Here is a 15,074-nt window from a genome sequence, read left to right on the forward strand (position 1 = left end):
TCACCCAAGGCAATGACCAAAATGTAATTTTAATATTCAAATGTGAAAAACTAGACCTGAATTATGTATTCCTGCCATTATGTAGCACATTTTCAGGATATTGTGGTTATAAAGAAATAACCAAACTACTGAAGCATTGCTTCTGCCGCCATGCATGTGGAGTATTAATCACTCAAAAAGGATTGACTATAACAAGTCACCCCATGAATTAAAACGAGCTCTACAAATTGAATCAATTGTACTGCCTTAAAATACTAAAAGTGCCGAATAGGAATAATGTAAAAATCAAATTATAAATCTATTTATTAAGCATATTAACTGACCAAAGTGCTGAAAAAAGACAGTGGATAAAATAAAAAAGGGAATAGATGTGAAATGAGTAAAGTACATGCTAGCAGGTGCTAAAACTGTACAGTTGTAGTTGAAAAAGGCACAGGAGACACAATGTGCAACTCGGAGTCAGAGGCCAATGAATAAAAATGAGTTTTGTGGGTAGTTTTAGGACTCGATAGAAGGAGCAGGTTTGACAAAGAGGGGAAATGTGTCCCGGAGAAAAAGAGTTTAAATCTAGACAGGGCATCTCCATTTGCACATATGTAAACATCAATATATTCAAATGTCTCCATGTACATTTTAGATGCATTTATTCTTTTGAAGTCTTACATATTGTCATACATTTAAAATACTTGACCAGCTGTTAGTGCTGAACAGCTTCGAACCTGCCATTCAATGCCAAAGCATGTGCTCACTAGACATGAGTACTTGAGCCTGCAATGATACCATCAGGATTTAAACTCAAGACTCTTGTCTCTCTCTGTTTTTCATATTAAGGTCCAAAGATCAGTTTTGTAATGGCAGAAAAATCCAAAAGAGTTGAGCTCTGGGTTTCAGTCATCCTTTTGAAATGTCAACAGTAGCCAAACCTGAATTATATACTTTGTAAACACTGCAGAATACAACAGAGTGGGTTTAAATTTGTCAAGTATGAGGAGCTGTGAGCACCCTTTAAGATGTTGCTGTGGCAAGCAGTGTCTTTTCTCAGTATACATTTTAAGATGTATATATTTTTAATCAGTTTTATTGGATTTTAATGTGACTTTTCAAGCAACACCTCAGATACCTGACACATTTTTTAGAAATCACATGGTTAACAGCAAATCTGCTTGTGAAGGGGGGAGGGTGGGTAGTTTCACTGGTAGAAAACCAAAAGTGAAAGTGAGAAGAGGCACAAATAATACTTGTGTGGCTATCTTTACAGCTGCACATGTTCTTTAACAAGTGCTGCTATATTTGCATGTGCCTGCCATTGTCTGTTGTGGGTTTGTTTTGGGGTTTTTTGCTGGCCAAATACATTTGTTAATTGTTTATCATTAGACTTGGCAGATCAAAAAGTACCACCATCGGCCCGCTTGACCGCTGCTCTGTCAGACACAAAGAAGGTCTCTATTGATGTGCTCAGAAGCAGAGCAAAGCTTTGAAGTCTTCCTCTCTTATTATCACCTTCGTCTGCGAGGCTCTCTTCTAGCCTCCTGAGAGTTAAAATGCAGGAGTAGAGTGAAGTCGGCACGTGAGATCCCAGGAGCTGCTCTCTACTCAAATGACTCGGAATCGGGGATGACTGGACATTTTCAGGGCCTCGTCTCGTTACCTGAGCACTCCAGCGCAGGAGCCCAGTCCAGCACCTACATTAAAGTGCTAAGATTAGTCTGCCTCGCAGTGTAGCAGAGCACTTAGCAGCTGGTCGAATCTTTCCTCTGTACAAGAAAACTGTTGCTAACCAGGACATCTCTGTGTTCGTCTTGTTCTGATGATATTCTCCTAGAGGCTTGAAGAAAAAGGAGCAGAGAAAATGGAAACAGAGGTGCTGTCAGACAGGAAGTGTTTGCATCGACAGAGTTTAGCAGAGTAAGTCAGTCATAACTTGGCATTTTAAGCCTGACTTGATTTAGACTTGCAAGTTTTTCTCTTTAAGGTTGGCCATAAATCCAACTTCTAGTCAGGAGCAGGCATGAAGTCTGTACAGCAGGTATCACTAAAAGAAAATGTATCGAGTTATATATCGATTTTTAAAAGCCGGCCTTCAAACAGGAAGGGCTGAAAGAGATATCGAGGAAGTGATTGAGAGGTTTCAGTTTTTGTAGGATTTTGAAGGAGCTGTCAATTTATGTTGGGCTTCAAGCCAACAGCTGGCAGCATCATCTCTTTCCAGGCTTTAAACAAGTAAAAGCAGCTGAATACTCCCCAAAAACATTAACACTATTATGTATACTTTTTAGGAGCCGACCACTGTTCAGTTTTTTCCCCCACTTTTCCTCACCTCACTTTCTAAAAAAAGAATACTGTGATCAAAACAATTACATATTTATATCCTAGTGTTTGTGGATGGAAGGGGCCGGTATAATCATGAAGCCTGTAAAATAAGTGAAGTGAGAAATGGCTAACCTGACGCAGAGAGGTGCAGAAACTACTGAGAGTTGTGGCTCAATAAGCAGGACAGTCTGTGAAGAGCTAAAGAGCTACAGGATGAAGTGGGTTAAATCTGCTCCTTGACTCAACTCACCCACACAGTTATCCAGTCACAGACAGAAAAGGTGCAAATCATGGAGACGCGAAGAAACCAGTTTCTTGAATCTTGCAGGAGTGCACAATGGCAGCACAGTTTTAAAACTCAGAGGTTTATAAAGGTGCTTCATATCTTAAGGTAAGAATCCTACAGTAATACTGCAAAACCCCACAAAATTAGACAACAATTTCTGCTGCTCATTCCTGTGCAATATCCCATCTGCCCCCCCATCATATTTCTTTTCAAGATTTTATTTAATCACTAGTGTACATATATTTATAGATACATATATATTTAGTCATCTTTTCTCTTTTACCACATCTCTCTAATATTTTGCTCTTTACTATTTTTCTATTTTTTGTTTAATTATTTTATTTCATTTTATTTTATTTTATTTTCTTCTACTGTACCATGCTGCTGAGTGACTGCTGCTCGTCAAACACATTTCATTGCAATGTTGACCCTGTGCTAACTTGCATATGACAAATAAAACTGAAACTGAACTAAAGGACAGTGGGAAGGAAAAACTCCCTTTTAACAGGAAGAAACCTCTGGCAGAACCGGGCTCAGGCAGGGCCGGCGGACGTGACTGGCTAAGGTGTGATGACTAAGCAGCAATAAGAAAAATTCAATTTTATTCAGTTGAAGCTGATCACTATTCATGGCAGAAATCACACAACAGTTGGATTTAAAATATGAGTGCAGTGAATGAGTTTGACAACATCTCTTAGCTTCTGTTTTATACCAGACAGACTGGATTAATATTGCATTTTAAATAGATTCCAGAGCCTGACCTTATGCAGTCTTCTGCTGAGGTTGCAGATAAATGGTTGAAGGCTGAGTGGGTGTGATTCAAAGTACAAGTTGGTATTTATATAGCAACCTTGTTGCTTGGAGAATTTCATTAGTTGGAGGTGTTTCCTGTGATTTGCATACATGTTACAGTCATATCTGTTCAGTTTTCTCAGCGTGCATTCTCAGAAGAGATTGAGAGTTTCTCTTTTCTCCAAACGGAGGGGTTCCCAAACTCACGTCACATGCTCATTAAAAGGAGAGAGGGGGAACACAATAATTAATTAGGCGATAATTGTCCAGGGTGACGTCAGCGTTTGACCTACTTTTGATAACCAGGACATTATGAGCGTGAGCGGATGCCTGCTTAAAGCATCAGAGGCATGTTTACGTGATGTATCATCGTAGGACATAAAACAAAGCCGCCAAAATCCAAACTAAAGAGAATCGTTGCTCGCAATGCAGCAAAAAAACATCTGTTTGCCCCTCTGTCCTCTCCTCACATTTCCTCCTCATCTTTCTCTTTCATGCCTCTTTTTTTTGGTTCTCATTCATCCTGCTGTCTTCATTTACTTCCCATGCCCTCCTTCTCTTTCACTTTCTCTCTTTCACTCAACATCCCTCTTCTTCTTCGTGACACACTTCCAGGAGAGCCTCTCGTTTGTTTTCTTTGAAGTGCTTCTGTATTCAGGGACGCGCTATCCATCGCGGCGTCGCTGTCTCACCAGCCTTCGGTCTCGTTAGACTTTGGCTCTCTCCCAAAGCACTTTTTTTTTTTTTTTTTAGGTCACCATCAGTTTTGTGCTACCGCGCTCTCGTCCTCTGTCGCCCTTGCTTGAGATGTTGCAGTGTGTCTATGCAGGCACATGCAAGCCTCACTGGTTGCTGACAGGGAGAAGCTGCTGCAGTGTGTGTGCGTTAGTGTATGCGTCTGTTGTGTGGCGAGAGTCTCTTAAAGGACCCCCGCTATAGTCGAGCAGCGATGCTCAACCTGCAGTGCTCATCATGCACTAGCACAGCCGTCTCTCTCATCCTGTCCTCCTCCTTCATCACCCGCTCTCCCCTTTTTTCCTTACCCTTTTCTTCTCATCCCCCTCCCTTCTCTCTCTCACACACAGTCATCATCTCTCAATCGTTGCCATACATTTCTTCCACCTACTCTCCCTGTGTGTCAGGGTTGTATCCCTCAGTCATTGCTGTTTGAGTCATCAGTGTTGCTGTAGTCAGAAGAGGTGGGGGGGTTCTCCTCTTTTTCGCCTTCCTCCTCCTATCTCGCTCCTGCTGGACTCGAACCAGGAGAGGAAACATTGGTGAGAGTCACTGCACCATGCTAATCTGTGTGCATTAGATCATATGGGATCTCCCTGCTTGTGCTCTTGTGTGGATTTTGTGTCGCGTGCATGGAAATAAGAATTCAAATCTGTTTTTCTTTGTTGTTTCTCTGTTTTTTGTTTTGTTTGTGTTTGCCTGCGTGCCTGTGTGTGTATGCATGAATGAATGTGTATGTCTGTGTGCACAGGCTGGTTCGGGGTCTCCCACTATGGCTGCAGCCATACAGGACTTCCAGAGGTCAGAGTCAGAGCGGCTCAACGAAGTCAAGGGTCATTTGGAAATTGCCTTATTGGAGAAACATTTCCTACGTGAGTATGCACACACAGCACTTTTCTGGGCGTTTATTTTCCAACTAAATATGATTGGTTAAGCTGGTTTTATTTACTGAAACTGTATTTGTGCTGCTTGCACTTAAAGCTGAGAAAAATCCAGTTTTTGAGGTGCCAGTGTAGGTAGGTATCGGCCAATCAAATTATGTTTATTCAAATGCTCCAGTCTGCCCGTTAAGCCAATGAATCTCATGCATTTATTCAGAAAGAGCAAAGTGGCTGTCTGTAATAGTTCAGCATCAAAATGTAGGAGAAGTTGATCACTGAAGTGGCTAATCAGCCTGTTCTAAATGAACGCATTTCCTAACAGGCAGCTAACTTGGCCGATAACTTTTAATTGAAGCTCAGCTACTTTGCTTTGTGACGATTGGTTACTGTTGCTATGGTAGTCGCACCAGCAAAAATAGCCACACAAACATCCGGAACACCCACCGTCGAGCACCGGAGCAGCATATCTGAGTCCTGCCTCAGATTTTCTGAATTACCCAGAACTAGTGATGCAGCAGTTGAGTCGTTTCACTTCAGGTCTTATTTGATCTTATTTGTGCTTGTTAAGCATCTTTACTGTCGTTTACCGTCACACTAGTTTCTTCTCCTTTTTTACTTGCTCTGTGTGCACCTTTTCACGTGAGGAATGGATCTAACGATGAGAATTTTTGGTGTAAAGAGTCTAAGAACTCGTGCTGGCACTTAGTGATGTCATATGATGCAACTTGACAGAGAAATGTGCTTGTCGTGCTTGTCTTGTCATGTGCTAGTCGTGTTGTAGGAAAGATTTTAGAAGTGATATGTGTTTCTTATTAAGAAGAATCACACATGTTGTAAGTTCCTGCAAAGTGACAAACATAATCTGTGTCATCTTGTGATCGCACTGAATTTGCGGTTTAACTGTCTGAGACTGCAGTCGGCTTAGTTTTATCCATTGCTCGCGGTTGTTGTGCACAACGTGGTTATGTTGGGCTGCCAGTCTGTTAGATTCAAGAAAGGCTAATGAGTTGCTCAACTTAGAAGCTGAAATAGAAGCTTCTATCTGATAAGCAGTACTTGGTTTTACCAGAGGCTGTATCAGAATTTGGTGCCATGGTGACAGAGGCCACACCCATTGTGGGTCCTTACCCAAATGGACCAGATGCTTGCTTGATCAGTGTTTTGTGTACTTGACTGATATACATGCCTTTTTCTCTGTCTGTTTTCATTTTGTTCTTTCTGCTGCCTCACTGGAGACTGAAAATGATCAGCTCCAGCAAGGTCAGAGTTTTGTTGGAACATTTCTCTCGGGGATTTGAGAAGAGGTCTAAACAGGGTACTTTCCAATCCTGCAAGCACATGGTTTATCCGGAGGACATCTCCCAGTTGTCTCAGACACCGAAAGCAATGTAATGCTTGTATGTTAGGGTCCTTTTTTTTAACAGTATTACAGTAGATCGCCATCAGTGTTGTCAATGACAGAAAATACTCAAATTTTGCTGTCATTAATGTGAAAGAAGTGATGAAATACTCAAATCCAGGCATTCTGTCATGTCATCATCGGGTTAGCTTAGCTCTCTGTAAGGAAGCGTTTCTCCAGTTTCCCGAAAGCAAGTTGAAATGCGAACACAACACTGAATGAACTAGTGTGACTGTGTAATCTATGCTAGAATTGACAGTAACAAAGGCAGTATCATCTTGTTTTGGTAGCTGTGTGTTAGCAACCCTGAAATTACACTGGAAACATAATGGAAGCAAGCAGCAGCTGCACTAGTGTTAATCAATCGTCCATGCTACACCAGAGAGGCAGCCTGGGAGGAGACATTACAAAGTGCTAGTGAACCCAGTAACCCTGGAAAGCGTTTTATGTTTTTGGACCTTATATAAACTCGTTCGATGTGTTTTAAAGTTTTCAAAAAGATTTCAATCCTTCCATCGGTTTTCTTCACTGCTTATACAGTTCAGGGTCTTGAGAGGATGGAAATTATTGTAGCTATCAAAGGATAGATGGCCATTGAAGCTCACATTCACATCTTTGGCCATCGGGCTGCTCATTGTTGACTTTTAGCTCCTCAATCTGCCTGACCATGTGCCTGTTCACAATTCACAAAAATCACTGCTACCCCAATAAATTTAGTTAAAACGTGATGGACCTGATGGATTTTCACTCAGGTTTGTCATTTATTATCTTAAGATATCAGCCTAAAGGCAAGACCAAGAGTCAAAAAACTATTTGTCACATACTAATATTTTTTTTAATATGTGCAATAAAATGATTGATAATGTGCCAACACGGTGACTTTATCAGGGTTATAATTATAGCTACTTGAAGCAGATTTTTAATAATTAATCCATTAATCTGTGGATTTTTTTTTTTTTTGTAAAGACAAGCGCCATTTTAGTTTTAGTGTTTCGACTGACTGCATGACATTTGCATTCAAAGTGTGCAGTCCTTCCTCTGTATGTGCAGTGCTTCCTGTGCTAGGTGCTGCAGCCCGCCAAAATGTTGCACCCACCTGTAGGTCTACCTGTAGCCAGGACCTAATTTAACAAACTCTTTGCAGTTGTCATCACTGATAAAAGTAGTGGGAATGTAGCAGATTTTTCTGTATACCTTTAGTGATTTATGAAGAGGCAGGGAAACGGGGGCAAAGCAGGTTAACTCAGGGTGAGGGGACTGGACGGTGCTTTTCTGTTACAGGCTTGTCTAACCTTGTTGGTGTGCAGCATGCAGTTGCTGTACCTTTACAACAACCTTGTTGCCAGTGGTCTGTAATGGACTGTCAGGTCTCCGCCCGCCCTCTTTACCTTTTCTATTAGCAAGAAAGGGAAAGTGTGTGAAAGAGAATACCTCAGGCTATGCCTTCTCTCATAATGCTGTGCCTAAGCTAAAAGGGCTGGACCCACTGTCATACTGTCAGGATGAGAGCTAGTGAGCTATTTTTCATGGATATCTCTTACTTCCCTTTCCTTGCGCTCTCCCATCTTTAAAAACATCTTCTAAAGCTCTCATTGCTTTTTTTTTTTCTCTTCATCCTGCCGAGCTGCTCCTTCAGATTCTGCCCACTATTCCCTGCTCTCCAATTTCCGGATCAGCCTCAGTTCTTTTATTTTATTTTTTTTTAATTTATTCTCTTCCTCTATTTCTTTTGATTTCCCCTTCCTTCCTTTCTTTCTTTCTTTCTTTCTTTCTCTTTATCAGATCACTATGATGTTCCCACGTAATTCCAAAGCTGTGACAGCTCAGAACAGCCACTAATATGGGAGCCACTTGACAAACCACTACGCACGTTTCTTTCAGTTTGTCTTCAGTTCCTCTTTCACTCTCAGGTTATTCATTTCTCTCACGCCTCTCAATCTCTCATCCCATCTTTGGCCGGTGTAATCGTACTTCTGGGAACACTGAAACATGACAATCCATTAGCACCTAATGGAGTCCTGCTCTCTCTGCCCTGCGCTCTTATTTTGGCTTCCATTTCCACTACTCCTTTGCGCTCTCCCCTTCTTCCCTGTGCTGTCGTCATACGATAAACTATGGAGTGCTGAGTTTATGGGACGGCTTGCACAATATAGCCTGCTCCACAAGTGGTTATTCATGATTTTTCTCAGTGCGTGTTAAGCACAGATGAACACAGATTTAAATGCTGACATACACGTTGTCATTAGTTAAAGCTAATAAGATTAGCAGGGTGAGACAAAAGACTCCTTGTAGTGAGACATTGTAGTTTAATGTGTTGTGTAATGGTTGTTTCTGGAACATAGGCGCTATAGAAAGACACTATGGTGTACTGTGAAGCGCCGCATTTTGGTCATTGACATGAAGAAATGCAAAGTTCAGGTTATATTAATAATATTCTTAATATTTGATGACACCATTATTATTTACAGCAGGTGCAGTTAAATACTTGGACGTAGACACTGTACAGCCTGTTGCCTACAGTGCCTCCAGCCAGTCCAGTGCAGCTACTTCCTCTTTATTCCATTATTTCCAGTCAGATATGCAATACGCAGCAAAAAATACTGGGCTCCTTGCATATCTAGAGGAGCTGCTCAGCCAGTGCATGAAGCTCCTGATGCAGTTTTTGTGCTGATGTTAATGCCAGAGGAGGTTTGGAACTTGACATTCAGCACCCTGTTTGCCACTGCATGGCTGAAATGCTGTGGTTGATATAACCTTGACTTTGCAATACTATCAGCCGCAGTTGGAAATGATTACTTTGCATAAACTGTAACCCAGTTTCGACTGTTGGCTGCTGCCTTAGTGCCTTGAGGCGATGGCCAGTGTGTCATGTGCTCGTCACTGTTTGTGGGTATAAAAACACAAATAAAAGAAGTTACTCACTGTCAGACAATAGCCAAAGGTTTTTAAGTCCGTCTTTACACAAATGTGTTGCTGCTTTTACACTCTCTATGGATGCTGGATTGGTATACTAAAGCACACCAGAAGGTTTCTGATAGCTGGAGTCGTACCTCTTATTTATAGATTCATTTATATGTTAGTATTAGTTTATAGAGGTTGGCAGGAACTCTGAAGTGACATTGAGAATAGATGGTAAGGAGTAACACTGCTTTATACTCCTTCCTGTGAATCCTTAAAGCCACAGTCACACACAGGCCCAGAGACCAGTTTGTGACCTCTTGGCAACCACTAAAAGCCTAAAATTTGCCAGGTGAGTGGCATCTGGGAATGTGCACATTTCCTTAGTCAGTACTGATGGATACTATCTAGCGAGGTTCAGTGACATTGTGGAAAAATGCCCACAATAAGTAAAACTGAGTGGAGCAAATGTGGAAAATTGTGGCTTAAAGTCACTTGTTTGTAACTCGTGGTTAAGACAGCAGTTTTATTGTTGAAAGGTCGCTGTTTGCTCACCACAAGCACATTTTTGTGATGAGACCAACATGTAAAAATATGAATAAGATGTTAGTTTTTGGACTCATTTTAGCTTCCATTTGTGTCTGAAATTCAGCGTAGCTTCTTCGACTGCAGGAAAAGAAGAAAATATTTTGGCCTTGGAAGTTTATAAAACTGCAGCTCCAGGAGGAGCAGGTACTAATGCACTATGGGAAATGAAAGATAAGGAGCAGAGATTCAGACATCCTTTCAAACCTTGAAGTGTGTGTTGGTTTTGTGCTGACGGTGGCTCAGCATTTAACCCAAGAAATTATTTGCTCGCCTTGAATCTCTTTAGCATTCAGAGCTATCTGAGTGTGGGTGGGTTTTTGGTTTTTTTGTTTTTGTTTTTTTTTTTTCTCCTCTCTCTCTCTCTCTGATATCTTTCTCTTGCGTGCCAAAAATAAAACAGGAGCCCACGCTGTATGCTAAAACAAACACACCGTTTAAGTAGATTGTCTCCTTCCTCTACAGGAGGCTTGAGTTTCCATTCCAGATGCCGTGTGCGTGGATGGAGTGGCCCATGCCTTTTCCCTTGGCATTTGTTGTGATTGGCCTGTGCTATTCCGAGGACACTAACTTGGTTAATTTGTAATCATGCTTCCGGACGTGAGATCGCATTAAAAAAAAAAAAAAAGACCATAATGCGCGCGCGCACACAAACACACACAAATACACTCTTACTCGTAACAGAGCGTCATCATGGCCTTCTGCTCTATTAACTCTGGTCTTTTCTTCAGTTCTCCTCTTTGTCTTCAGACAGATCCCAATTTATTCCCTCCATCTCATGTAGTCCAGATTCATGCACACATACCTAACAGTAAGCTATCAGATTAGCTTTATGGGACAGTGCTCTCTTTTGTTGTTGTTGTTGTTGTTGTTTTTAAATAGATGTTTTCATCAGTTAAGCAGTGCTGCTCATAATTCACTGCCTCCAATTAGCTTTGTAGCCAGTAGCAATAAATGTTTCTGTTGTTTGCTGTTAAGTCAGGTTTCTATAGTTACTGAATGCTTGTGTTTTGAAGCGCTCAGCACCGTGTTAGCATGGGAGTGAATGTCCACCAGAGTGTTTTTGCTGCTTTGACCCAGCATCACATCCTACTTGTAGAAGTGCTGACAAACAGTGGAGGACATGTTGATACTGCTGCTCCCCTGTGTATTTGTACCTGTGTATACCATAGTATGATTAAAAACCAGTGAAAAGTGAAAATTTGGGTAAATATTGTCGAAGTAGAAGTCAGCAACGAAAGACCTAAAGACCAGTTGGCAACCACTAGTCACTAAGGACAAATGAGGATTCCATGATCAGTTGCGGGTGATTGCTAGAGGTGTTGTCTTTAGGTGAAAATGGTCACAAAGAGTCAGTACTGGACCAGGAGCCTCCTTGCAACTGCATATAGTTGGTATGGAAGATGACAACACTTGCTGACTATTTGTGAAAGTGAAGAGTGGCACACAAACCAGAAATAAAGACTATTCACTTTCATAGTTTTACTTTGCTGTATTACATACAAACTATAGGTTACCTTAGCATTTTGCCAGTGGCTAAAGCAATTGGCAGCCACCAAACTACAGCAACCACTCTCCACCTGGTCGGCAAATACATATTTGTTTTCCAAGCGATGAGCCAGGGGGTCACCGACTAACCTCTAGGCCTGTGTGGCTGAGGCTTTAGGTTTAAGTGATTATTGGATGCTGTGTGGGTTCTTTTTTTGTGTGTGTTTGTTTTTTGTTTTTTTTAATGCTGCCTCTGTGACTCTCATCCAGATAAGCGATATGACTGAAGCAAAATGACTAAATTTGGTGCACCTTTTACAAGAAACTGGGCATGGCCACAGAATCACCGGAAAAGTTGTCATGGATGTTGGCATGGACAATGCCTCCTCTGGGCTAAGCAGGAGAGGGATCATTCTGCTTGTTTTAACCTGTACAGTGTAGGCCAGCGGTCCACAATCCCCGGGTATGGGTGGTGGATCAGTGCTCATGGCATTGGTAACGTCTGTGAAGGCACAATTATCAGTGAAAGAGACTGGTTTTAAAGCAAGCCATAGGCAGGGGTGTCACCAGTTGGGGGGCCGAGGGGGGCAATGGCCATCGCCAAAAATTTGCAGTGTTTGTTGTGCCACTCCAATATTTTTAGTGGCCCCCATATGGCCACCCTTATGAAAAACTTCTGGAAGCACCACTGGCCATAGGAATGCTTTGCTATAAGCAAGAGAATGTCAAATAACTTTTTCTTATATATGCCGGTGTGGGTCTTTTTTTTTTTTTTTTTTTTTTTTTTTTTTTTTTTTGTAGTGTCTGAACATGCTGCACACAAAGATGAGCACAGTTTGTTTGAGTGATAACACTGTGAGAGTTCTGTGACTATCATGGGAATAGATGTGGAAGCAGAGGGGATATATCAGCTAGAGTCTGTCCTGTGGGTAAAATGAACTGAGCTGTACTGACCCTCCTACAAGTGATAAATGGTAGAGGTTAGTGCCAGTGGAAATCACCTCATGTCGTTATATGAGCCGGCTTAATTTGCAAGGCTTTCACTGCTTTCCCTTCTCTCCTTCCTCTTGGTTCTGTCTCGCTATTATTCGTGTTCTCTTTTACTCATACCGGCCTCTCTTTGCCCTTATTTCCTCTTTTTGCTTTTCTCTTCTCCCTACTTTTTATTCTTGACTGGTTGATGTTTCTGTTTTTTTTTCCTACCAGATTTTACATCACAAAATACATCATTTGTACTCAGAGCTAATAGAAGAATGGCAAATTAAAACACATATAGAAATCTGCAAGCCAAATGAATTACCCACACCAATGCGTGGATCTCTCTTCTGAAAACATTGGCCCTTGTTCTGGTAGGCTAAAGTGTGTACAGCTATATTCTCACATTGCACAGTTATAGACAGGCCTTCCCTTAATTGGGGTCTATTGGTTTTACCACTGCTGGTTCCATACAGTTGTAAAGGATTAGGGGTGGGTGCAAGAGAGAGAGCGACAGTGCAGTTATCCTGTGTGAGGTCACATATTGAAGGTCACCGCAGGGGAACAGGCCACGCTTTGAGCTCTACAGTGACTGGCTGGTCGATACAGTGTCCTAGCTGCTGCCCTACTTCTAACTGGGCGGACACACACACACACACACACACACACACACAGCTGAACAAGTGAGCACTAATAGAATCAGAGAATTCAGACTGTAAATGCTGGAATTTTCTCTGCAGTAAAACTATTGGAAGGGTTTCATGGAATAGCAAGTACATCCCAGCTGCATCACAGGAAGTGTTGCTACTAGCGGACATTTAGAAATGAAAGAAAGTAAGGATCTATATATTGTCTAAATATGAATATAATACAAGCACATATTGGCCCCCTGAAATCAGCAAAGCAAATATTGTTTAAATAATTAAAAATAAAAGAGCTGAAAACACAGTAAAGGAGGTCTTTACATTACAGTTCACATGTTGTAATGTGTGAAGTGCAGAAAAAAAGTTGTCCTTAGTTGGCTGGATGGCTATGTGGTTTCCCACGGGGTCACCACAGTGTATGGATCCACACGTTTGATTTGGAACAAATTTTAGACCAGATGACCTTCCTGATGTAACTCTCCTATTTGTCGGGGCTTGGGACCAGCACTAGGAGTACGCTAGCTTTTGATACCCCTGAGGCTGGATATGGGTCTCCTCCTGCTCTCGAATTACTGATATCTTGCATCTAAAGTGACTGTTTTAACCACTAGATCATGGAGCCACTGTGAGAATTAAAATTCATCAAGAAGTCAAGCAGACATGCAAACAGTCACATCAGGACAGTGTTGTTTCACTCAAATCTAACCAGTAATCTAGGAGGGATTTTTTTTTTGTTGTTGCAAAAATGGCGCTCGAAAATGATCAATACGATCTGGCACAGTTCGGGTGACCATGTGTGATCATTAGGTGATCATTTGTTCCCAATTTTACTAAAATCTAAGCATTAATTTTTGTACCACAATGTTTCCTGTGAATTGTGAAGCTAAAAACAAAAGCAGCGGGCTAAATGGGTGTGAGTGGATAAGCGAGCGGTTCGGGGGGTGTGGTCAGTACAGGTTATCTGTTTTTCAGCTGGAACTGAAGTGAGATTTTACTTTAACCTCCATTTAAACGTGTTTCTATTTTAATCAGGCTTAAGTCAGTCTAAAATTCTTATAGTTGAGCTTAGGTTATGCAGCTGTTATGGGAATGCAATTTTCCAATTATAATAAATCCAAATGAATAGACACAGGGTCGGCAGTAGACCATAGAAAGTGGACCGGCAACCATTTTTCACAGAGGGGCCTTGGCTCAAGTCACTTTGCTATTCTTTAAGGGAGAAACACAGAAGAAGCATCTCGAACTCAGACAAGCTGTGAATAATTACAACCACTTTATTGGGCAGCTTGGGTCCTTTTGTCATGTCTCTCTCTCCTCAACCGCAACCAATCATTTTCATATCAGTTCAGTTCAATTTTATTTATATAACATCAAAGCAAGAGTCACCTCAAGGCACTTTAGGTTATAAGTTAAAGACACTACAGTAATATAGAGAAAACCCCAACTATGAGCAAGCATTTGGCGACTGTGGGAAAGAAGAACTCCCTTTTAAGAGGAAGAACCCGCAGTCGGAATTTAAGTTGAGTTTAAATGGTCGTGGTGTTGAGGTTTTCTCTGTTATTATGGGGACTGTATCTTTAGAATATAAAGCATCACAAGGCAACTGTTGTTGTGATTTGGCACTATATAAATAAAATGTAGTTAAATTGGTTTATTGAAACTGTAATAAACAGTTGCAGCTGATACTTTCACTTTAATGTTTTAGGTGGGAGTTAAGTTCTGTCTGATGCAAAACAGCTTCTTTTTTTAGTTTTAAATCACAAAGCAGCTGATAAACTGCAAGTTGAGTTTGCAAATGGTTATTATATAGACTAGGATGTGTAGAGGGTGTTTAAAGGCAAAAAAGTGGAAAATAGGCGATCTGTCTTTTTAGTGTGTTCATTTAGAGGGAAAAACTTGTAAGGAATGGATTTTAGTAATGAGAAGTGTATTGTAATTGTGGAGAACTGTTATACAGAGAAAAATGGAAGTTACTAAAAAGTCTTGGTTTAGCCTTCTTTGGGAAAATTATGCAAGTGATGGAGTATCTTGCAGGTCTTTGCCTCATCACTCATTTCTTTTGCTGTGATGATGATTCATTG

The 15,074-nt window shown here is 41.2% G+C and overlaps 1 protein-coding gene across 8 annotated transcripts in view; it reads left to right on the forward strand.

Moving 5' to 3' along the window:
- The window catches only part of gramd4a (GRAM domain containing 4a), a 52,975-nt gene that overhangs the window by 13,243 nt on the left and 24,658 nt on the right, over nucleotides 1-15,074 (forward strand). For 7 of the 8 annotated variants that reach the window (XM_025899640.1, XM_005451756.4, XM_013271292.3 and 4 more), the window contains one exon: nucleotides 4,875-4,995. In XM_025899640.1, the coding sequence (XP_025755425.1) occupies nucleotides 4,875-4,995 (121 nt within the window). Of the gene's footprint in view, nucleotides 1-4,168; nucleotides 4,666-4,874; nucleotides 4,996-15,074 lie in introns of those variants that run through there. The other variant, XM_025899641.1, reaches the window with a different exon arrangement.

The sequence above is a fragment of the Oreochromis niloticus genome, linkage group LG17, assembly GCF_001858045.2.
Source record: "Oreochromis niloticus isolate F11D_XX linkage group LG17, O_niloticus_UMD_NMBU, whole genome shotgun sequence".
Taxonomy (NCBI): domain Eukaryota; kingdom Metazoa; phylum Chordata; class Actinopteri; order Cichliformes; family Cichlidae; genus Oreochromis; species Oreochromis niloticus.